Source organism: Larus michahellis, chromosome 2 (genome assembly GCF_964199755.1).
Source record: "Larus michahellis chromosome 2, bLarMic1.1, whole genome shotgun sequence".
Taxonomy (NCBI): Eukaryota; Metazoa; Chordata; class Aves; order Charadriiformes; family Laridae; genus Larus; species Larus michahellis.
In genome coordinates, this window is record NC_133897.1 from 123448271 (window position 1) to 123472291 (window position 24021).

The 24021-nt window shown below is 42.6% G+C and overlaps 2 protein-coding genes across 9 annotated transcripts in view; one reads left to right on the forward strand and one right to left on the reverse strand.

Moving 5' to 3' along the window:
• The window catches only part of MAPRE2 (microtubule associated protein RP/EB family member 2), a 105335-nt gene extending 101630 nt beyond the window's left edge, over positions 1 to 3705 (forward strand). For all 4 annotated transcript variants that reach the window (XM_074576979.1, XM_074576978.1, XM_074576980.1 and 1 more), the window contains one exon: positions 736 to 3705. In XM_074576979.1, coding sequence (XP_074433080.1) covers positions 736 to 807 — 72 coding nt within the window. In that variant the 3' untranslated portion in view covers positions 808 to 3705. The remainder of the gene's footprint in view (positions 1 to 735) is intronic.
• LOC141739526 (ethanolaminephosphotransferase 1-like) overlaps positions 3504 to 24021 on the reverse strand; it is a 59445-nt gene continuing 38927 nt past the window's right edge. For all 5 annotated transcript variants that reach the window (XM_074576983.1, XM_074576984.1, XM_074576986.1 and 2 more), the window contains 4 exons: positions 15247 to 15295; positions 12536 to 12716; positions 8531 to 8713; positions 3504 to 7386 (listed from right to left, as the gene is read on the reverse strand). In XM_074576983.1, coding sequence (XP_074433084.1) covers positions 7321 to 7386; positions 8531 to 8713; positions 12536 to 12716; positions 15247 to 15295 — 479 coding nt within the window. In that variant the 3' untranslated portion in view covers positions 3504 to 7320. The remainder of the gene's footprint in view (positions 7387 to 8530; positions 8714 to 12535; positions 12717 to 15246; positions 15296 to 24021) is intronic.

Genomic DNA, 24021 nt, shown 5'->3' on the forward strand with positions numbered 1-24021 from the left:
TGTATATTCAGAGGGACAGTTCTGGAAGATGCTATGCATAATAACCCTTTGCAAAAGGGAAGTGATTATTAGTGGTTAGTACTTTTAACAGTAGCTCTATAAATCAGTGAATACTGGACTCGTTTTTTTTAATTTTCTTTTTTGTCCAAAGAAAATGTGCTTGCAAGTCTTTGGCTGTTTTGCGGCTACTGCTAAATATCACTGTTCTGGTATGCGTACGTTATTTTCGGAAAGTCGCATGTCTGACCTCAAAAAGGAGGCTGAGTTTAATTTTTAAAGCAGGTGATAGCAGAAGTGTCTTGTCCATTTAGCGATATAAACCTAGAGTGAAGATGGTGTGAAAACTATAGCAGACAGGTTCAGAAATCCTTGGACAAACTGAAAATGGGAGGACGTCAGGATGCTGTGACACAGCATCTAACTGTTGAGCACATCGCTGTCTAGCTAGTCAAAATGTTCATTTATTAGCACGGTTAACACTCGGTGATGTTGAAAACTGACGCTTTTTCTGGGCAAGTATCAGTGCTGCGTATGCTTTGAGTAAAAGCAGAGTAAATATGTTTTATTGTAATATTACAAGATGCTGCTTTTCTCAAGTAACAGCTCATTTTGTACTTAGGTGCATGAAAATTAGAAGTTAAGCTTTAGGCTATGGAGAGCGCTGTGGGGTGGCAAGGTTACACGAGGAATGATCTCTGCTGAAGAATGTTTTGGGGTCTCTTTTTCTCCCTGCAGGAGAGCCACACAGAAGAGCATGAAGGTGAAGAGCAAGTCCACGAACAGCCCCAGCAGCAGGAGGAGTACTGACTCACCCAGCGTCTCTGACAATTTTCGTTTTGTGTGAGAACTTTCTTCTGGAGAATGGAACATGTGTGGCCTCAAACTTGAAATCAGTTCACTCCCAGTCTGCCATTAACATTTATGTACCATAGTGAGTGCCAGCCAACCACTGCATTCTGTACCCATACTTTGCCAAGATGCATTTGCAGACGTCTTCTTTCAGTGTATCTTCCCAAGAGGTTGTAGGGCTACGTCACCTACTGTACATCACTGCAACTTCACCACTTGGCTGCTTGAGATTTGTTCTGCTCTTTAAAAAAAAAAAGTATATATATATTTATTTTTTTTCTTTTTAGTCTTAAGTATGATACACTTGTAACTTGTTCTAACATATTTATATTGGCATTTTGTGTGGCAAGAAGTACCGTACCACTAGCCGTGTCTCTCACTTTGTGGTGCTTTCGCGTTTTCTAGTACATCCGCATTGGGGCATAAATTCGGACAAACAATTGGAATAAAGGGATGCAGTGGAAGTCATACTCAAGCCATAATGAAGAGGTGTGTTGTGGAAGAAAATGCTCGTGTTGCTCATGTTTATTCCTTTCCTGCCTTCACGAAATGGAAGGCAGAGCATCTGTTTCACTAGGAGATTTAAACCCCTGTGTTAGAAAGCTTGGTAGAAAGCTGCATGGTATGTTTTTTGGCATATTTCGGGAGGAACAGACAACCACTTAAGTTTTTTGAAAACCCTCCCAGTTTTCTGACTAGTCAATAGACATTTCCCAGCTTTCCTTCCTTCCTTCCTTGAGGAATCCAGTCCCAGCCTTCAGCTGCAGCTCTGCCTCCGCAGAGCTCAGTGCTGATGGAGGAGAGAAATCTCCTTGACACCAGTGTAGCTGCAGGACACGATCTCTGCTGTCATACTTGGCTTCCCACCCCTCAGAAGAGGACGAACTAGGCCAGCCATTTCTTCTGCTATCCTTCCCCCGCCTCCGCTGCCCTAGCCATACAGGTATGGAAGACAGAAAACTTCCTCATTAGTGCAAGGCATGGGAAAAAAACAGCAACAGCAGTAGCCCTGAACCCCCTTGACCTCCCGTTCAGATGGTGGTGGACACCTTATGGGTGGTGAGGCCGCTCCTGAAGTGTGGAGAGGCAGTGAGGAGTCCTTCTGGAGACTGAGCACACACCAGAGGGGGACCAGGTGACCGAGGGGCACAGAGCCGGTTCTGCGCTTGGCTGACCTCCCTCTGGCGAGGCCGGCATGGTGCAGAACCACGTCTGCCTTGGAATGTCCGCAGTGAGAGTGTTCCCTTCCAGTGTGGCCCCATCGCCCTGTTCTAAATGATGGTATTTTATAAACAGAGGTATCTTGAAGTGTATAAAGCATTCCTTGTTTTTCTCATAAAACTGTGCATTGTAGTCTCTCTGAATATTTAATGCTTGGTATTCTTGGTGTCTCACTTGATTTTTCTTCATTCTGGATTGTTAATGCTGATTTAGCAGGTACCTGGAAGTCCCATCCCAATCGGCAGTCACTGAAAAACTCCCAAACTTATTGAACAGCTAAATCATCGTAGACCTTCATGTGCTGCTAAAGCACAAGTTCCCAGCTTGCACCCACACAGGCATGCGCAGTTTTCTGTTCCTAATCAATCTTTTGCAGCTAAGTGGCTCTTAGTTAAATGTGAGATCCCTGCTGTCGTGTTGCGCCACAGACGATATGTAAAAATACTCTTAAGCACTAGAGCAGGTGTTTCCAGTTCCTTGATTGCTCTCCCTGCTCGGCAGAAGTTTCTGGACCCTGTGGGCTGAAGGTTTCCCAGCCCTGACTCCAGCACTGACCTCGCATCCTACCTGGTGACGAAGTGCAAGTACGGCAACCCGCGGGCCACCGCTTCCTCTTTCCCCTTTCGATTGGTTACGAATAAGGTCTGGTTTATAAAAATGTGTATATCCCAAAATGAGTATTTCCAAGAGTCACCACAAATGGGGGAATTGTCATTTTTGTTGTATTTGTGTTTATTAGAACATGTGTACTTATTACAATTGTCATTGTAATAAACGGTAGTTCTTCATAATACTGTTGAACCGAAGAGCAGTTACTAATTTTTTCCAGTCTCCAGAATGTCCTTTAAACCTGTATGGGATTTCTGATGGGGCAAGGAGTTTTGGGATCCAGGCTATAAACTTGATTTCATCAGCACCAGTCTTTGCTTACTGCGTTTCGTCCTTCTGCTAATACTCGAGCAAAAGCATGGAGAGCACTTCAAGAGCTTCTAAAGGTGTGCAATGGTTGGGTTATGGAGCTCCCCAGAGGGTTCATAGCTAGGCTGTTGTGCCTCTCTCCTTTTCTCTCTTTTAAGCACATTTAAAAAAAAAAAAAAAAAGAAAGAAAAAAAAAAAATTTAAAAAAAGCTGAACTTTGTTTCCTGAAAATTCCTTCTATCCTAATTCTGGTCTGAGGACCGTAGCCTTCTCGCTGCTTGTGTCAAGGGGGAAGCGAAGGACGTAGGGAGCCGGGGCAGTGAGGTACCTCTTGGGCACTGGAAACGTGGCTGTGCTGAGGGGAGAGCGATGCTCTGAAAGGGGAAAGAGTTGTCCTCCTCCCCCCACCCCCGTGAGTAACCCATTCTTCCGTTATGGTTTTAACATGCATTTGTAATTACCTTTACTAAATAGCACACCATAAAGCTTTGGTTATATATTAAATGTAAACTGAAAGGAATGTAAACATATGTATTGTTAATTATAAATAGATAAGTAATGGCATAATAGATACAAAAAGTCTTATTCAGATGTATCAGTCATTTTACATTATCCACAAATTGTCGCATGGTAGAGTAGATTTTTGTCTGAATATGTGAATAACTTGACTTGCGTTTATCTTTTTACATATTTAATAAAAAAATATATGTTAAAATCTGTCTAGCTCTAGAGACTATTCAAAACATTCTAAAATAATACTTTTCTGCTTTAAATACCTATTTTTGTTTCATCAGTGATTGCATGTGGGAGCAGGAAGAAAAAGGCAGCTGCTTTAGAAAAATTTCACTTATTCTGTGTGAGTAGAGAGTACCGGTTTCCCCCAGAGCTCAGCAACTGTATCGCCTCCTACAAATCAAAAGGCAAACGCATGTTATGTATGTGCCCGTAAACAGATCCTTCTTCTCTATGGTAAATGCTTTCTGATTTCAGAGTACTAAATCTCCTGTTGTATCTCTGTTCTGATACAGCAAGAGCAAACCTCGCAGCAGCCAGGAGGTGAAGAGCGTACTGAAGCTCCTAGCGGCCTTTTCTTGCAATGGCCGAGTATTCAGGGATGAATCTTCAGCACAGTACCTAGAAGTCACCAAATTTTAGATTAAAATACTAGGTTTTTGGAAGAAAAGGGGGGAAAACTTCATTGTAATTCTCACAGCTCTGGTCTCTTGCAGCATGAGCGATGCTGCCACAGTAGTTGCTGCTCAGTCTCCAGGGCTTTGAGCTGTGGGTGAGGACTTCCCTCTGCCGTGGGTTGGAGCTCCCTGGCTGTGTGCCACCACTGAGAGGTCAGCACAAGCCCAGCTGCTGCCTCCAGGTATCCCCGGGGCTGAGGCTGAACCACTGCCTAGCCCCACTTAGGGAAGGCTTCCGGTAGAAGGGAGGAGGATGAAGCAGGGACCAGAGGAGCCCGTTTCCAACCCAGGCACTCAAGCCTGGGAGAGCAACGCTAGTTTAGTTGCTTTTTCACAAGACTTAGGAGGGAGACATATCTTTGGGCTACTGCGAATGCTCGACAGCATAAAGTAGTAATGTATTTTCCAGTTCAAATAGTTGAAAACTTTTCTGCCACAATGTTGTGACAAAAAAAAAATATAAAATTGTTGTTAGACTGTTAGGTCATTTTCATACCACTATCTGACTTCAAAAAATAAATCTGTGATCATACCACCCTATGAACAAAGCACTTTTATTCCCATTCGTTGAACCAGTTGCCATCTAAGATGGCTAACAATTCAATATATACACTGTGCAATACATGATCTGTTTTTACACTTGTCTTTATAGAGATTGTATGGACAAGTTGCTTTAAAAAGGAGAAAGTAAGTTATTTGTTATGTCTTCACATAGTATGTGAAAAAACTGGCCGGAGCTTAATTTCCCTTAAAAGTGATACTGTATTTCTCTTTAGAAAGGTAGAAGTGCAGGCAGATTATAGCAGTTCAAGTTTTATAATTTCATTTAATGAAATATTTCAAAATACTCCATTACAGTGCATCAAATCGTGCTGCTTCTGTGCCTCTTATTTCCAGCTATCATAAATAATTGCAAGACAGAGGGAAAAGGGAAGCCTGTCCAGAGTTCCTCCAGCACAACCACATTCAACCCATTTTATTCGAATTCTTTTCTCATTGGGACTTCCTCCAGATACTTTTGATGGGCGGGTTAAATATAAACTGTTGAAATAGGTGAGACTTCTGTGGCGGTGTATCTGGTACAGGATGTAATATTTAACTTCATCGAACAGTGAGATTGCTGGGTGCGTGCCTACATCGAACTCAGCGTTCCCCTTCACACGCAGCCAGGACTGACTTTTTTAGCATCCCTCATTAAATGAACAGCCATCAGCCTTACTCTAAGAGAGTCCTTGGGCGGTTAGGGAGCACCTCTGCGGACCCCCCACGCTCCCTGGACATCATGCAGGGCAGGGGCGCAACCACCCTGCCACCAGGGAGGAAGCCTGGAAGACTCCTGTCATCCCTGGAGCTGGACCACAGCGATGCTGGAGGGCGCGGGAGACTCCCTTCCCTACAGGGTGCTCACCAAAATCTCCAACCCAGCATCAACAGGCTGACCCGTGTCCTCTGCCTAACTGGAGCCTTAAGCTGCTTGAACCGCGACTGTAGGATGATGTTCGTTTTGGGGGTGGGAACCCTCAGCGTGCTTGTCGGGTAAGGGGAACACGCGTCCTTTCAAACTATAAGATACTTTACAAGTCGGCGTGGTATTTCTGCTTTGTGAAGGGGGGAAGCTGATGTGCAGGCTTGTCCCCGGTCCCTACAGTAAGGGCTGCCGGGGGGAATCTGCCCCGCTGACGTTGTGGTAGGTCAACTACTGTAATACGATGCGCAGACTTAAATTGAAGCTGTTCACGATGAGATATGGCTGGTCGATGCTCAGCTGAAAATATTAATAGGAGCTACTGATGCAAGGGTATATTAACTGGGGAAAAAATGATCAGACCAGTGATAAAGCTGGAGAACTGGTCTAAGGGAAAAGGTGTACTTAAGGCTCAGCAGCTCGACAGCTACGCTTCTGCCCTGCATCTGGCAAGTGAGATAGATAGTTAACTAGTTAATAAACACGCCAGTCAGTCAATCACATCCCTCTGCGCAAGAACCGTAATATGAAGCTTACCTTGGGGAAAATGGACAGATTGTTTCATTAGTGCTTCAAGGCCACAAAGTCCCTCTGGCTAGGGCAGCGTATGAAAAGAGATGAAACTCAAATTCTTACTCCTTCCTCCAAGGCACACAGAAAACCTACATGTATTATAGATGAAGTGAGCAGTTTACATCTGCATGCAAACGTGTAATGTCTAAAAAAAGCTTTTCTTGTCTCAATTCTTTTCCTTTTTTTGGTCATTGTCTAAAACCACAGGAATTTGATTCAAGCACACAGGAAAATAATGATTTGCTTAGCATTTTGCGGTCATAGATGAGGTTTGACTAGTTTTGCAGTGAAATATGAGAATCCTCAAAGGTTTGTTGGCCAAATCTATTCTCAGCTGGTTACCTACGTCGGGTGTATTGCTTGTTGCTACTGAAATATCAACAATGCGCTTGTTACTGCCTAGAAAATAAGCGTAAAGGCCAGTTGCTGCTGTATGGAGCCTGCATTTCTGACAGATACAGGTCAGCTGAGACTCATCTCAGTGCTGGGGCAGGCGAAAAAATAGTTGTAGGTTTCAAAAACACTTTGCTTGCCCATAGCTTTCTGAGCTCATTCTCTTTCCTTCACGCATTCATTTGAGGTGAGGAAAAGACCGAATGTGCGTAAGCCCTTCAGGAGGTTGTATGGAAGAAATGAGTTGTCAGAAAATAAATATGGAAAATGAAGCAGGCACAGATGTCTGAGAGGGAAGGATACACAGGGAGGGCTTGCATTGCCGGGGTCCCACTGGTGACTAGGCTGGGCAAAACCAGTCCTGGTTATAAAACATCAAGGATCTCACGTAACCCAGCATGGATTTATCCAGGACTTTGGATACAGTGGCAAGGAGGAGGAAGACAAAAGCTTCAGAAAGGGTAGAAACACAGCACTAATGAAGAGAATAAATATTAGCAGCAGAACAACTGGGTAAACACTTCTCTGCTGGACGGTAATCTTCGTCTGAGATGAAGCATCTTGCTGCATAGCTCATTGTCGTAGTGGTTCGGGTATCTGCACTATTCTATTCTTTGGTTATTTTAATCAGATTCATTCCAACTATTTATCACATCAGGAGATTTGCGAATCTCCACGTCAAGTGTTACAGTCTGATCACAGGGCAGGTGTTCACTCCTGGACACGTTTCTTCAGGGAAAAGATGTAAATGTTCAAGTGCTCGCTCAGCTGCCTCCCCTAAAGAGAAATCACAGAGATTAGCAATCAGTTTTGTGCACATGTTTCACAATTCACTGTCTCTCTTCTCCCGGTCAGAGGAGGGAGGACCCCACCAGAGTCCTTATGTACTTGGGGACCTACAAGGACATGGGCACCTACGAGTACTCAAGCAAGACAGCTGTGGTCTTGCAGCACACTGATGGGAAGTCAAGTCGCTATAGACCAGACTCAGAGATGACATAAACTCTGATGGAGCTGGGCCCGCTCAGTCAATAATTAATTTTGACCAGGGATCGCCATTCTGACCTCTAATGACTAGTCCATATCGGTGCTGGGGTAAAATCTACTACAATGCCAGTGTCTGCTGGCAAAAAGACTCCTTCTTTCAAAGGCAGGAAGAAACATCCTTACATCCCAACGGTGTATCTTAAATAAAAGCATGCTGGCCATCTCCCTGTGAAATGAGCTATTTGCCAAACAAGGTGTTTTATCTGAAAGCAAATCCCCATTAAAACACTTTCCTGAGGATTACTTGACAATGCTCTTTAGAAAAGAGGGGATTAACTGAGAAAAAATGAATTTAAGCTGTAATTCAGATGACAACAGATGACAAAACTGATATCTAGCAGACACAAAAATGCGCTGGTAAAACTGAATGAACTGGAAAACCATTCACATCTCCAGCTTGAGAAACGCTAATAGAGGGACAAGACAAAATTAGAAACCGGGACAGCTATTTTGCTTGCAGATTCAAAGCAAAGTTAACCTTATTTTATGAATTCTATTCATTTTACCTTCCTATTTTTTTTTAGTCATGTAACCTCAGGAAGAAGAAAAGGAAAAATGGTGGAAGAATTCATGCCACGTGGATTGACTGCTACATAAAAACATCTGATTGTGATGGGTTTAAAGCTGATAACAGCTGGCTGCACTGGAATCATTCAAGTCACTGAAGTTGCTGCACGTGCAAAAAGGCTCTGACTGCAGTAAGCTTTTTTTAAAAACAAAAATTAGACTAAATAAAACAATACACAGAAAAAAACCCCGCCATAACTGAACGTTCAGACTCCCAGACACTGCCCCGACTAGAGGGTGTAGAAACCATTCCCAGAGCCCATCCTCCTCCCCGTCCCCCGTGTCCTTTTCAGAGGCTCCCACTCACCACGCAGACCCCGAAGTGCACATGGGCGGCTGTGACCAGGGCGGTGAGGACGGCGAGCACCGCTTCCTCCGTCCAGCCCAGCAGCCCGGAGATGGCTGCGTAGACCACCAGCGCCAGCGGGAAGAGGAACCAGTGGAAACGCTCCGGCCGGGTGCTGCTCATCTGGCAGATGATCACCTTGCACTGTGGGAGCAAAAAGGCACCGGGTGAGAGGCGCTGGGTCAGCCCGGGGGCTCTTGGCAAAAGTGCGTGCATTTTCTCCACGGGTTGCTTTCGGTGAGGGGAAAACAAGGCTGGCGTTCGAAATGAGGCTGGTTTCTGGTGAGAAGGCTGCTATTGCTACACCTTCCTGCCTTATTGCCTGTGAGTCTTAAAGGACTTTATTACAAGTAATTTAAATTACACACTTCTGGAGACAGTGTTTTGACACCGCTTTACGAGCCGAAGTACATCTTCACGAAAGGGGAGTTTGTTTGACGCCTCGTGCTTTCACGCCGGCTCGTACAGTTGTGATGCCAAATCAAACGTGCCACCACTTAATCGCTGGGAGAGCGTACTGGTATTTTAATCACATGGCGTGACAGAAATACATTCTGGTTCATTGTACAGAAGGGAGGGAAGATACCATACGCCACTTTTAAATCCTGTTTTTCTTTTCTAGCACTCCTTCATATACTACACCACCATTTTCTTGGCTCGATTATGGCAGCGGACTCCCTGGAGATGTAGCTGGGGGCCCAGGGAAAGGGATCCCACTCAGAATGGCAGAAAAAATGAATATATGCTGCATTGTTTAACTGAAAGCAATTAGCTTAATTTTACTAAGTTCTTGAAACATAATGAGTTGAAGTTCAGATTTTTAAAACCAGTTAAGCACGCCTAAGTGTTTTACCTGGTTTATACTCCTTAAGATACGTGTCTCATATACACTATTCTCTTTTGTAAAAAAGCACAGCTGAAACAGTTTTTTGATTTACGTTTCTATCAAAATTTAAATGTCGTTAAAAATAGATTTTATGTATCCTGAGAACAGTAGAAGAATGAAAAACTCATTCCCTGCGCAGTGCCTGAAATCCTATGACAGCCGCAGTAGGAGTCTGACCATAAGGGAAAAACACTGGCTTTACTGTCTGCGCTGTGAAAGCTGGAAAAATGCAAAAATAAACCGTGAAAAAATAATTAACTTTTAATAATGCAAGAAGTAAGCATTTGTACCTAATGTAAATATTTTTGCTTACGATGCCTTATCAGTATTGATTATGATTTTTTTGAATAACTAGTTTTATGCGTCCGTTGGGAATCATCCCAGAGGGTATCAGAAATTGCTAAAGCAATCTATATGCTACGATTTTTCTGGCTGAATAATTGCACCTGTCCAGAGGTTGGCTTTCACATTGTTCTAAACCGTTATTACACCATGTTAAGTACGGTACTTGATTTTTCATAAAGACTGCTTATTAATATTTGGAACAATTCACCTTTGGTGTATCCCAGGACTGCAAAACAGGCTACGCTCTGCGCACCTCCCACCATCCTTTATTCCCCCCGGTCCTGAAGCACTCACACTACAAGTGAGGCAAAACCAGCATTAGGAGATGAAAGCGCTGGAGCCTGGAGAGGCAGACTGGAAAGAAAAGGGATTATGCCCTGTGCTTTTCCATCCCCCTTGCCTACACCTTGCAACGCTACTCTGGCCATCCTGAATTTAAACCTCCAGCAGCTGTGGTTTGTACCCCAGGGCAGGTCTCTGGTGTCTTCTCTTTTATGATCTCCCCTGGGAGTTTGCTCATGAAGCATCTCCTGAGTTTGAGCTGCCCCTGTTCCTCAGCTGGCCACCACGTCAGACACTGCGATCCCACTGACGGAGACGGCTGAAAGTCCCCCCTGCCAGACCTGGACCCTCCACTCAAAAACGTGCCTCTGAGAGCTTCCTAAGTGGGAGCTGTGATGGCTGTGCTCCGTGGTGATTTGCTCAGACCTGGATATTTCTGAGAGTTGCCCTACGAGCAAATGGGAAAGCAAGGTCTGAGCTTCTCAGCAAGATGGGTGGTGAACCCATAAGCAGTCCTGCTGCAGGCCATGTGGACTGGGGAAAGAAGTCCTCCTCTCAAAAGCAGCTTTCCTTTTTTAGATCTCAGGGGCCTTTTTTCCTTAGTTTAGCCAAAAATACTGGAAATGGCTTGTCTTTCTGCCTGATCCCAGGAAGCCGTTGCCCTCCCTACTTGTCCTAGCGTTGCACGGCTACGAGGCCAGGTCTGAGACCAGGCAGCTAGCCCGAGGGATCTGCTGGGCAACTAAATGTGTTGTCAAAGGCATGAGAAGTTCAAGATACTGGCAGGCAGAGAAACCTGGGCTGAAGTTTGTGGTTTACAGAACAGATAATGGACGCACAGCGTGTCAGGCTATCATGGAGAGGAAAAGCATTGCCATGACAAGCCTTACCCTGATGCTGGAGGAAACGGGCGTGCGTAAGGTGAAGGGAGGTGAAGAGAAATACAAGCTTGTTTTTCACTTTTAAAATGTTATAAATTCCAACTAACACCCATACATTTTTAATGCTTGCTTTTAAAATGTTAAAAATTTCAAGTAATGTGCATACATTATTAATTCACGTGAGCCTCTAACACTGCAGTAGGTGTTTTGGTAAAAGAACGAACAAGGCCTCAAGAATGTACATTGCACTCAATCTCTAACAAACTGCAGTCTAGAAAGAAACTTCTAGTTTGCCACACTATTTTTCTTCTGCAAGCATCCTGCCACAATTGCTCTCGGTTGGTTAAGACCTATGTGCAAAACCTGCTGCCAGACAAACTCTGAAAGAACTTTCTCCACGGTTATGAAATAATTGTATTTCTCATTTAGGAATCTACACTGTTCTCTTAAGAAAAAAAGGTAGATTAGATGATAATGAAAAATGCATACAACAAAAATTATACATCTGAAAATAACCTAGCTTTTGTGAGATTAAGTCCTTACAATGGAACTGTTTGATTTGTGACCCTCAGTAACGTGCATTTAGGGATACAGGGGAATACAGGGATATAGGGAACATACAGGATACATCTAACAAGCATCACAATTATGATTTCTTTTCTATTCCTGAATCCAAATTTCTCTCTCATAATGCAAGGCACTTCAAGGCTTTCACTTTTTCAATTGGATGTAGCGTTGCTCAGTGACACAATTTGAGATGGTGTTGGAGGCTATCTTCCAAAAATGACACTAGTCGCTATCCTTTAGGGTATTTTAGCATTAACTAGAAGAAGACCTTTTTACTTGGCTGCAGTTCCCCTGCTGTCTCCTGGCAAAAAGAAGCAAAGGGCCTCCTCCAGAGAAGAAGACCCTGGGTTAACTGCAGTGCTCAGCATTACTCTCTGGCTGCCCTTATTATTACTTCACCGAGGTTTATGTTGCCTCACAAGCATTAAAAGGGGGAAAATCACCACAATGATGTGGTTTTGGGGAAACTAACCTGTGGTCAGAGAGCCATCGCAAGGCCCCTGCTCCTCTTTGTCTTTCCCTAAAAAACGCTTATTCCAAACAGGGACGGGAAAACTGGGAATCAGCTGAGCCGTAGGATACGGGAATGCATGTACCGCGCTAATGGACATAACGGCAGGCAAAGGCTACAACCTCCCTACTCTTGCTGGCAAATCGATGCTTGTGTTGAGCTTTCTTTTATTTTAGACAAGTCCTCAGTCCTGCCTATGTGTTGGGGAACATCTGCTATTTTTCTGGAAGCAAGATCTCCCCAGGGCTACTCATAAACTACCCAGAAAAAAAAAAAAACTATAAAAATGTTGTGCTGTGGTAGAGCGGGTATTGTGGTACTGTTAGTGTCCAGACAACTGCTGTGGTGTATTTTTATACATGAGAGGGTAACACAGAGGTAGAAGGGCGGTGTGATTCTGCTAAGGTTTAACTACAGTTTCTGTTCCCTTCTGTTTATTCACATAAAAACACAAAGCTATCTCTAAATAATGCCACCACCACAAGCATACTTACAATAACGTTTGAGAAAGCAACCCCGACCATCCACAAAAACAATCTTGGTTGCTTTGCTAATATGTTGCTTGGAGATAAAACCACCCAGACTGTAAGAAGAACGAAGAGCAACAGGGGTGACACAAGAGGTAGGAGTCCTTCATACAAAGATTCATTCTTCAGTGTTTTCTTTAAATGTGCTCTGTAAATAAATACAATCATTTTATGGAGCAAGAAAATTTATCCATTCTATTTCCGCACTGTAACTTCAAACTCTAGCCTAAACACAGCCCAGGAATTCATCTTACAACATAACTACCTGTGCAAATGTGCTACGTACCCAGACTTTTTATGAGAAATTGTAATGATACCCAAGTAACATTTGTTTCTGGGATAAAATTACACAGTTTTATTCACATAGCTCCTGCTCAGCTTCACCAGCTCATCATTACACACAAAGTGAGCTGCAATACCTCCATTGTTGTAGTTATCCAAATGCATAGCATGCAGGCTTGCGGTGAATTCAAAATATATATTTTTTTTAGAGGATGAAACTTCTGCCATGAGGCATGAAATTACTCCCGCCAATACAGCCCACGTTTTCAGTGCCAAGACAGTCAAGCACATGGCTGGCAGGCGTTGCTGTTGTTTAGGTCTCGAGGTGATGCTGCTAGACAATCCTGCGCCGTTGCCAAAGTACAGCCTAACGGGGAGGCTTTTTTTGCTAATTAGAGCACAGGAAAATTAATGATGCACTGTGTTTTCTTGGCTATTTTACGCTGTCTTTTAAAGGTAGTACTATCAAAGGTAGTAAATGACTGGATTTTCTGTCAGCTAGGAAAAAGGTAACTGTAAGATTGAGAGCTTTTGCATCTATCTTGCATCCTTCTCACTTGGGCAAAACTCATTGAAATGTTATAAAAGGAGTAGGAGGCTTAATTTACTAAAGTTCACTATCACCAAATCCATTCTTCATACCAATAGTTCAGAAGAGCAATTCTGTGTTTGAAGTGGACTTGGAAATGTCCTGTTTTAAATCTCCGAACATTTGTATTTATAGAAACAGCTAGACAAAAATCCAATAAATATCTTTCTCATTCCAAAAAAGAATATTGTTCTGATAAAATAACAACTGAGAACAGGCAGCAGGATGAAGAAAGAGAGGAGACGATTGGAAAACTCAATTTCCTCATCACCAAATAGCTTCTGTGTCTATCCTTCAAGCAACCCTGACTGGATGTTTAGAATTACTGTGCTCTTCTCTTCAGAGGAATGATAAATCCACCGGAAGGCTTGAGAGAAACTATGTCAAGCGATGACTTGAAAAGGAAAACACTAAACAAAAGTCCTGACATGAGAGGAAAGAAAGCAAAAACTAAATGTTCATCGGGGCAAATGCTGCTACTGCAGGGACTGACATGCCCAAGATGCTGTCCTCCTTCTCCCCGTCTTCCCCGAACCAGAGTGCCCTGCACCACTGGTCCCCAGCCCTCTCCTGCTGCTGCTCCCCACACCCTGACCCAAAGTCCAGCCTTTCTGTGGGTCTGCTTTTCCAGAGTACATGAATTATAATGAGGAAATGTTCATTTCTTTGCAACAAGTGATAGGATGAGCCTACCCTGCGATAGGAAACAACCTCGAGCTGCGCCAGGGAGGTTTAGACTGGATATTAGGAAAAAATTCTTCACCAAAAGGGTTGTCAAGCATTGGAAGAGGCTGCCCAGGGAAGTGGTTGAGTCACCATCCCTGGAGGTGATGGCCTGTAGATGTGGTGCTGAGGGACATGGTTTAGCGGTGGACTGGGTAGTGTTAGGTTTACAGTTGGGCTCGATGATCTTAAAGGTCTTTTCCAACCTAAATGATTCTACAATACTATGATTCTATGATTCCTTAGCCTTTCCTGCCCCACACCACCCAGCTCTCCACTCTTCCTGCCCCAAACCCGGGGCTATTCATGCTTTTATTAACGACACTGAGTACTGCAACACGAAAAGGGCTGTGTAGGCGCGATGCGTTACTGTCTTATAGTCTCTCCAAAATTTAAATGTTAATACTAATTTAATTTCCACTAATTCCTGAAGACAGGCAGTGACAGTCCCTCCTCCAGGACACTTAGGATCTGAGAGACCTGATGTGACAGAAGAGTGAGATGAGCCTGCAAATACTAGAGGAAGGCAGGCAGCATTAATAAAAATAGGCCATCAGAGTATAAACTAACCGTGTATAAAATTCCTAGGTATAGCAAGCCAACTCTTAGATGTAATCACAGCTTGCCACCTGCCGAGCCTGTATCTGATGGCAATTATCTGCAGGCTTCATACAGAGGAGAGTTTTACAGAAGGATGTGGAGAACAGTAAAGTACTTCATGGAGCACAAGATGATCAGCTACAGAATTTTACCCAGCACGGGTAGAAGTTACAAATCACATTTGACTGCAAATAAAATGCAGTGTTTATAACTACAGAGCTTTCGTCGATTTGCTATGCAGGACCAGTGTGAGCCCGCCTGGAGAATGGCAAGTGAGAGGAAAAGGAGAGGAGTTATAGACATGGGAAAAAAAAACGTCTCGAAACTGACCAGAAAAACCTTTTATTACATTAATCAGGTCAGCATTTGGCTGAAAGAAGCTAGGCTACTTCAAGCATTACATTTATTTCTCAAGTGAGGAAACCGTTAAACATACAGAATTAAATGGGAGGGGATAGAACTTATTAAATGTTAATTAACTTACCTGTGAATGTTGTATAGCGTTTGTGGAAATGAAAGAAATAAACTGAAGCCTGGAAGAGAAAAAGATTCATATGTAGTGATTTATGGTCCTGCTACATTGATGACCTCAGAGTTTTCTCATATAACAGAGCCAGTGTGCTATTTTAAAACCGACTCAGTATTCCCGTACTCATTACAGGATACGGACTGAGTTTGGAGGCTTTAGGCAATAATAAAACCTTCCTTATTTCTCCAAAAGTTAGCCGCTAGAAATAGTTGCTGATACAGACTTTCTTGTGTAATGAGTGAGAAGACCAGGAGGATTTTAAAAAAGGACTATGTAGTTAGTAGGTAGGATCGGTTATTTGTCATACGGGTTGCTCTGCTGGACCCAAGAAAGATCACAGCCCCATTCTGCATGAACTGCTCTCTGTTCATGTAGATAAAAAACCAAGCCTGACACCAAAAGCTTTGCAATGGAATATATAAAGACAATTAACCTCAAATAGTGCTGCCCACATTACTGGGGAAATAACAGGTTGATAGTTCAATATACTAAGGTCCAGCTAATGATCTGCTTTGCTGATACAACAGCTGAAATTAATTAATTTTTGTGCTATGGCCATTATTTGAAGGAGTGAGGAGTTTTACTGTTGTGTTTTTTTAATACAGCTATGACCTTTCTGGAGCTTAGCTTTAACCCATGAAGGACAAGGAATTTGCCTTTGCTAGCGCCGTGTCCATCTGCATTGCTGCTGGTACAACCAACACAGCAGATAAAAGCTCTGGAGCTGCCTGAAGACCCCATCGTACCCCTTCCAACGCCCACATCCCAAATATGTTGGTCCACCCAAGGGTCAAAGAGGACTTCCAGCAAGAAGTGCAATTTCAAGGTTTAAAAAAAAAGCAACAGTATTAGTCAGTCTAACTGGTGAAAATACTTATAATCTTTTTTTAACGGGACACCCATTTCCCATGTGTTTCCCTGCACGGCTCTTTGGTTTTGGTTTGGTTTTTTTCCCCCACTTTCTGTGTATCGAGGGCTTTTCCCTGGTCTGTTTGCTGCTTGGAGATTGCTCTGCGTACCATATTTCCACCCAGCTTTTATATTATAAGGAATAAGGATTAGTTTTGGTGCACTAAATTAATACATAATTCCTATCTTGTTATGGGCAAGAAAAAGCACTTTGATGTTGTAAACCTTCTGTTTTTACCCTAAAAAAAAATAAATCTCATTTAAGAAGCACAGTGTACTGTTTGCACAGAAAAGTGGCAAACTTTAATCTCATTATTAGAAATAAGGAAAAATAAGAATGAACAGAGGAAAGAACTGATTTCAGATGACTTTGTACTGGGACTAATGTGGCATAGCAGACTCTCAAGAAATTTTAGTGTTTATGGTTCAGTCCTCATCAAAGACATACCCAAGTGTTTAGCACGCTCTGGCCAGAGTGGCAGCTCAAGAGAAGAAAAACTAAAAAAGCAGGAATAGTGGAGATCAGGATTGTCGGAAAACAGAGGTAAAAAGGGATGCAATGGATAAGCTATTTCTCCAGTCTTTCTGATTATCTTTTAAAGATAAAGAGGAGAAAACAAAGAAACAAAGAACGGGGGTGGGGGTGGGGTGGGGGTGGGGCGGAGAATATCCAGCTTGTAAATAATTTCAGGTATTGCGTTTTTACGTGTTTACTCCTTGGTTTTGCTTTCTAAAGCAAATAAGATCTAGGACTTTGCTTCTTTACCGTAGCAGAATCTCTGTATCAAACAGCTGAAGGATATGCAATTGAAGTAATAGCCCAACTATTCTGTAAATATATTTCGAAAATTCGCAAGCTTAGTGCCTTCAGAATGATCTGTGTTTAATGTGCACTCCGGTTAGCTATGTTTTCTATTAGGCAGGGAGGGCTAGTTCAATAAAATCTTGAGTTACGTACAGCAGTTCCAACATCTGTATCACATTAGAGCAGACATGAGACAAAACATTGACTCTTGAGGTTAAATCTAAATTTCCTGCTGCAATCCTGAAGTTTGATTTGTTAGGAGAAAAGCAACCGAGAGGAACAGAAATAGAGACTAGAACTAGAAATAGAATTCAAAGAGCAATGGTTGCCAACAATTTGTTATTTTTATGAAGTGCCATTTTAGTTAGAAATAACACACTGACCACAAACAATCCCCCAGCTAGCTAAAAGCCACTTTACGAATGGGGCAGTTACACCAGTGACTCCTCCGTATTGTTATCCAGCTTTTTATACAGCTTTAGCAGAGCAAGAGCTGAGGATGCGGTAGGGAAGGCAAAGGGTGTTCCCCCATTTCTTATGGGATTTTCAAAATTCCATCATTTCCTACTACATGTTGCTTTCCCATCTCTTTTTAGCTAAGGAGGTGTGGCTTGGGGGGGCTTGGGGGGGGACGACGACTGCTTTTGGTACTCATTAAGTCTGCTTTTTAATTGGCATTAAGGATCCCTTTGTGCCCAGGAGCTAAACTGCTGCTTCCGCATTGCTGCCATTCCCTGCTGCTCTGGGGAACAAAAGGTGCAGCCTGGAAAGCAAAGCCACTGCTGCCTCTCTGGCGCTCAGCCACCCAGGCACTGCCCAAGTGATGATGATGGAGCTTTTCCTTTTTTTTTTTTTTTTTTTTTAATGCCCTAAAGGCACGGATTTTATTTTAAAATCATTAACAACAAAAAAACAAAGTTTAGTGTACTAGACGTTTTTAACACACTGCAGAAAACTGAGCTCGTCAAGAGTCTTTTAGAAGTATTACTGCTGCTCCAGTATTTTTTTATTTTCTCCGTTAATATTTTCCCCCGTTTTCCAGCTGATTTAAATTCTGAGACCCAACTGTAAGAACACAGGCCTGTATTAAAGGCAGAAATACTAAAGCACAGATGGGTGGCACAGATACTCACAGGGAATGTCAAGCTATGCTGAAGGTATCAAGCCCAAATCCTCGGATTTAGGTACAATCCTATGGTCAGTCCTCTGCCTTGCACTATCTTGACTGCCTTTTCAGAGAAATAAGCACTTGCAAAGCTCTTTCTTTATCAGGAATTATTTTGGCCATATTAAAAAACAAACAAGCAAACAAAAACTAATGCATTCACGAATCCAGGATTAGAGACACGTCAGAAATAAAGCTATATATTGTTTTCCAAATATATATACATACATAAACACACAGATACATACACACACATACATATAGATTTTTATATATACATGTCTGTAAAACGGATCAAAAAGATAATTCCCATCAATTCTAGTGTCAGCTTTACATTTCCTTTGGTGCTTTCAAAGTCAGTTCCAAAACTCTGAGATGTTACTTGTGTGATATTGCTGGGTGAATTTAAAAAAAAAAAAAAAAAAGTGCTAGCAAGTGAGGGATACCACGGTCCATTCGATCCCTGTGTTAGTCTAAACTAACAGTAATGTATTTAGGTTTATTTACAGGAGGGCATCGTAATCTGTGCCCTAAAAGACTACTGAAGACCTGCAGACAGACAGGTTATGCTTATTCTGTGACAAACTGCAGGTACTCAGTGTGGCTGCTGTACCTGAGTTCATGTAGGCATTTCTGCAAAATGCAGACTTGCTTGTTGTAGAGAAAGAGAGGGTACAGCCAGGAACGAACTGCTGATGCTACACTCAGTTCTGGAAAACGCTATTTCAGTAACCAACAGAAGAGCCCCACGCTGGCGCTCAGACAAAGCTAAAAAGCCTATTGCAGGTAGCCAGGTTCCTGAATACACCAAACCTCACAGGCTGTAAACTCCACTAAATAAAGTAGGAACTCCAAGCAGGTAGCCAAGACACCTGAACCACCATTTTTTAAACAAATTATACTGCTTCAAAGGAAGGACAATGTTTATCTTGGCTGTTTATCTATTCTCCCCACCTTTGCTATCGTAAATCATGTTTGTTGGTAAGGTCCCGACAAGTGAACTGTCCTAAGAAAAGCATTGAAATATTATTTGTTAAGAATAGGCTCTTCCTGATAGTTAAAAGTTAAAAAATAAGACCATGCAGTACAGGGATGTAATTTTAGGTGAACACTGCACTGGAAACTGTGGGAATTTCATCAAGAAAATAACGATCCTTCCGTCCCTCGGCGCTCCCCCCACAAAAGAGTCCCCAGGAGCAGTGAAACATCCTCCCATTTGGGAGGCAGTGAGGGAGGGTGTGCAGAGCTCCTCCTGGGCGTAGTGCAGAAGGTGAGCTCAGTAAAAACCAACTCTTTAACAGCAGGCAGTTGCAGTTGCATTTCAGCCTACAAATGATCACCCTCCTCTCATCCTTCAGTTGCCCACACCTCCACATGGCCCACTTCAGTATACTGCCTGGCCTTTCTGTTTCTAGGTTAATGGTTCATTATAGTCAATGCTTGCTTTAAAGAAATGGATGTCAAATACATCATTTACCTTTCTTAGACAAAAAAAAAAAAAAAAAGATTAAAAATATTTAGGCCTCAATATTAGCTTGGAAAAAAAGCTTTAAATACTTTTCCCATGTTTTTTTCCCAAATTTACTCCACATTTAGAGCAGCTAGACACATGGAAATATCTTAACACGGTGAATGTTTAGCACACTGCTCAGTGCCTGAAAGCAAGCTTCATCAAAAGGTGAGCATTTAGAAGCACTTGTAACTGGAACAGCAGCTTTTTATGGAGCAGTGTGATTTTCTCAGGCATGTCTTGAGAAGACAACTCTTTTAATTGGCTGTGTAAACAGATAATTGCATATTGAGCTGTCCACTAACTATAAAATTATGTTTTATTATTATTATATAAAACCTTAGAAAATTAGAATATAATTTTCAGACTTAATTGAGCCTGTAAAGTCTGAATACATTAAGCAATTTAAGGACGAATGAAAAATACAGCCAAACAGATCTCCACAGTATGAAATGATTTTACAGGGATTAAGAGCACAGTGTAAACATGAGCACTGTCTTCATGCACAAAGTTGATGTACGTTTTGGACGTTTAGCATTTAAGATTCTTCTTGAGTACAAAGATTGTAAAGGGATGCGTTTATCATGCTTGTTGATTTTATAGCTTATTTTCAATGTCTAATTTATCTCTCCTTAACTGAGCTGTAGGCTAACAATTAGCATTTGGAGGGATTTTTTATAGACTGGGAAATTAGTTTATGGGTGTAGATGCTTCTTTGATGTAGTCCTGTTCACACAGCATGTCCGCAGCATTCTCTTTTCCTGGGCACAGCAAGAATCGAACACCAGAGAGATGGTGCCTTTATGTGAACAGCCCAGGCTGGCTCCCAGAAGGACTCCGCCAGGTGAGCTGCCTTGTTTGACTTTCTTCTGGGGCTCCCACTGCCCGTGAAATGTCTCCTCACAGCTAACATCACCGAACCCACTCCCACTTGTGATTAGCAGCCCGTGACACTGCTCTGCCTCTGGCCTTCAAAGCTCTGTTTTTTTGGGTTATCGTTCTGACTGGTTCAGACGAGTTACTCCAACCATGAACTCAGCTGCTTCTTATACATATGTATATATCTCGAGTGACAGGTGAGTATTTCACACCCTTTACTTCAACAAAGTCTCGTACAATCTGTCACAACAATGCTTTAATAAATGTTAAATTGGTGACAGACACGTAGAAGCCAACGTGTGTTAACCACCCTTTTCAAACAAAGCTAGTCAGGGCCTGTCGGAGCGATAACGTTTTGAAAACATATCGCTTAACATCTCATCATTCAACTGTCCATCAGTAAGGCAGAATCATCAGCCACTTTGCAAGGGGAACTATAGGAAAGCACTACAGAATGACTTATGCTTGTGAGGCAGAAACAGTTTATAAGTAATATATGCAAATAAAGAAAAGGAAAAACTCCTTCCACTGTCAGAAATGCATTTGAGTTGACTTTGTGATTGTTGCTTTGCTTTGCTGTAAAACCCCCCTGAGGTGGAGTCTGTGGAGGCTCACAGGATCACAAGTTTTCCAGGACTTTCCAAGGCCAGCAGCAGCTCCCTGGAGCAGGGGTTGAGGACCACGTTCAGATTGCTCCAGCCAAAAGAAAGCTGCCTGCCTGCTGGGATGCAGATATGCTGAACGGATCTATAGGAGATAAATGTTCTGCTAAGGATTAGCCTTAAGGACTTCCAGAGATATTCAAACAAATAAAATTATGAGTATATTTCTAGGGACAAAAAAAAATAATCCATTCCTAACCAAAGAAATGTGAGTGTCAGACCATGGCTGTTTGGCCAGGGCCTTCTGAACATTTTGTGACACCGAAAAAAGGGAAACCTGTTGTATAATTACCCACTGTATGGACTTCTGTGTTCTCCTTTAATACATAGGATACAGGACACAGTTTAAGGACAAGGCAGCGTTTTAGATGGCTAACTGTGCTTTCCCACTATGACAGAATTCAAATACTTGGCATGTTTCAAATGTTGCTGCTTGGTCTCATCATTAGTTTTTTCCTGCAATTATGTTTTCATTTATGTATTTATTCCCTGTTTTATATACTTTAGTAGCTCAGAGGAGCGAACCTCAAGGAACACACACTCTGCAAAAGTCAGCACAGAGCCCAGTCCAATACACATCATAGGAAAAATTTCTGAATGCTTTGGCCTCACCTTGAAAAGGAAGTTCAAGTTTCAGATCTCTGACAGATGTTAGTGCTCCATTCACATTTCATGTTCAAACCTGTACTTTGTAAATTTGTCTCAGCTTTGCCACAGGCTTCAGTAGTCAGATCTGGGCACTGTTGACCAGATAGAGTAGTCTCAAATGTGCCACCACGTCTGGATTACAGAACTGTCTGACCCGTGTGCCACACACTGATGAAGTATAACATATCCCCTCCATCCTTTAGTGGTCCTTTAACCACAAAGCCTGTTCCTGTGGTTGCAATTAAAACCAAGGAGGAGCAGGAATCTTTCTGTGCATCCAGGAATCATTTTTCTAACCTGGCTTCCTAAGGAATGAAGCTGATGTGATAACACTTTGCCTGGTTTTGTGGATCCCACCATAACTTCTGAGCACTCTGGTCAATTCTGAACAAATAGACCAAACGAAATTTCCTTTTAAGTTTCATGGAAATGAACAGTCAGGTGGAGGAAATCAGACATATAAATGTCTCCAGTGAAGAGAAGACTGAAGCCTAAATTCAAATTTTATTTGACATTACAAAATCCATCTCAGAAAGAGCAAGTATGAATGTCCCAAGAATAGGAAATGTTTCATTCAGAACATGCACCTATTACAGGTCATTTAATTGCAATGTGAGACAGAAACCATCATCAATTAGTAATGCTGCTCCCTGAATTACCAATGTTTACCTGTCAGTGAAAAGCTTCTCATGAAGTCTATAGCATCATTCATGGTGCTAGACTTTATGTGGGGAACTGACTGTTTTAAAATGCTTATTGTAAATATTTTATATTGTTCTCAACCTGATAGCACAGTGTCAGGGAACGCTAGACATTCAGGATACCCTAGAGGGGCAAAAATAAATGATAGCTCTCAGCCCAGTGCTGCCCTTTGAAGGGACCCTAGTTAGCCAGATAATGCTATGGGACAATTGTGGTTAAATCCCAAGAGAGCTTTTGGAGTGTCACTCACAGGAGCCTTGCTGAGAGCACAGGTAATTAGTTCCAGCTGAGCACACAGGCACATAATTTTAGAAAGGTCTGGCTACTTTCATCTGAGGAGAGAAAAGGCATTTCTGTCTAGAAGCCAGGACAATACACTCTGGAAACAGGAGAGTGGCTGCTTTCCTTTGTTTGGTGTTCTGCTAGGTGTGTGTTTTGGAGCTGCAGGATGGAATTGCATTCACTGCCTGTGAAAATTATGGGTTTCTGTTCACTGCCTGGCTGAAAAATTCCCATAAAATACCAGGCAAAAGTTTCTCTCCTTCACAGGGGAGTCCTCCGAGGTCACTGTTCAGCAGCCCAAGACTTGGCCCTCCTACAGGTGTTCACAGTGTGCTAGGCGGTTCCCAGGGACGTATGTAAAGCTCTCTCTTGGGCGCTTTTTGTAAAACATCTAATCTAAACGTTGGTACTGCTGCACTTTTATGTATATCTTTGTGTGTTCTGGCACCTGATAAAAATTCCATTATTTTCAGTGAGTGAGTGTCACCTGGTTGATACCACAGCTTCCTCTGAGGAAGTGCTTTTGCAGAGTTCATCCTTAGGTTATACGTGGGCTTTTTTTTTTTTTACCCCCCACAGAAACTCCAGAAAAGACATCTGAAAAAACTCCACCCTTGTGCATCTCATTTGGACTTCTTCCCACTACGGAAGGTACTAGCTGAAGCCCAGCTGTTCTCAGAGAAGTGACGGCTCCGCAGCTGAACTCCTGTTGCGTACAGAATAGTAAGAGCACGAAATGACTTACAAAACCTCTGCCAAATATTGATGGAGCAGCTACAGGTTCATTGTTAGAAGGACCACTAGTGACTACTAAATGACATCAGATGGTTAAGGACAGCCAGTTACGGCTTAATGGCTCCTCTCGGGGTCCTGGGAAACTAACTCGTAAAATGAATCAGAGGCCCACTACATCCCTTTGTTTTTTAACTAGCCACAAAGGCATTTGACTGAGCACACCAGAGAGCGGGTTCTCTGGTACAAATGGATCCGCCTGAGCAAGACACTTGCTGCAGCCTCTCTAAGGGAGAAAATAACTTAATCTTCCCAGCTGCTCAGCCCTTGGTGTAGGTTAGACCGATACTTCTGCAGTCACAGTGGGGTCCTGCAATTTACTGCAAGCTTCTAAAAATGTTATTTATCCATATTCACTGCACACAGTTTATCCAGT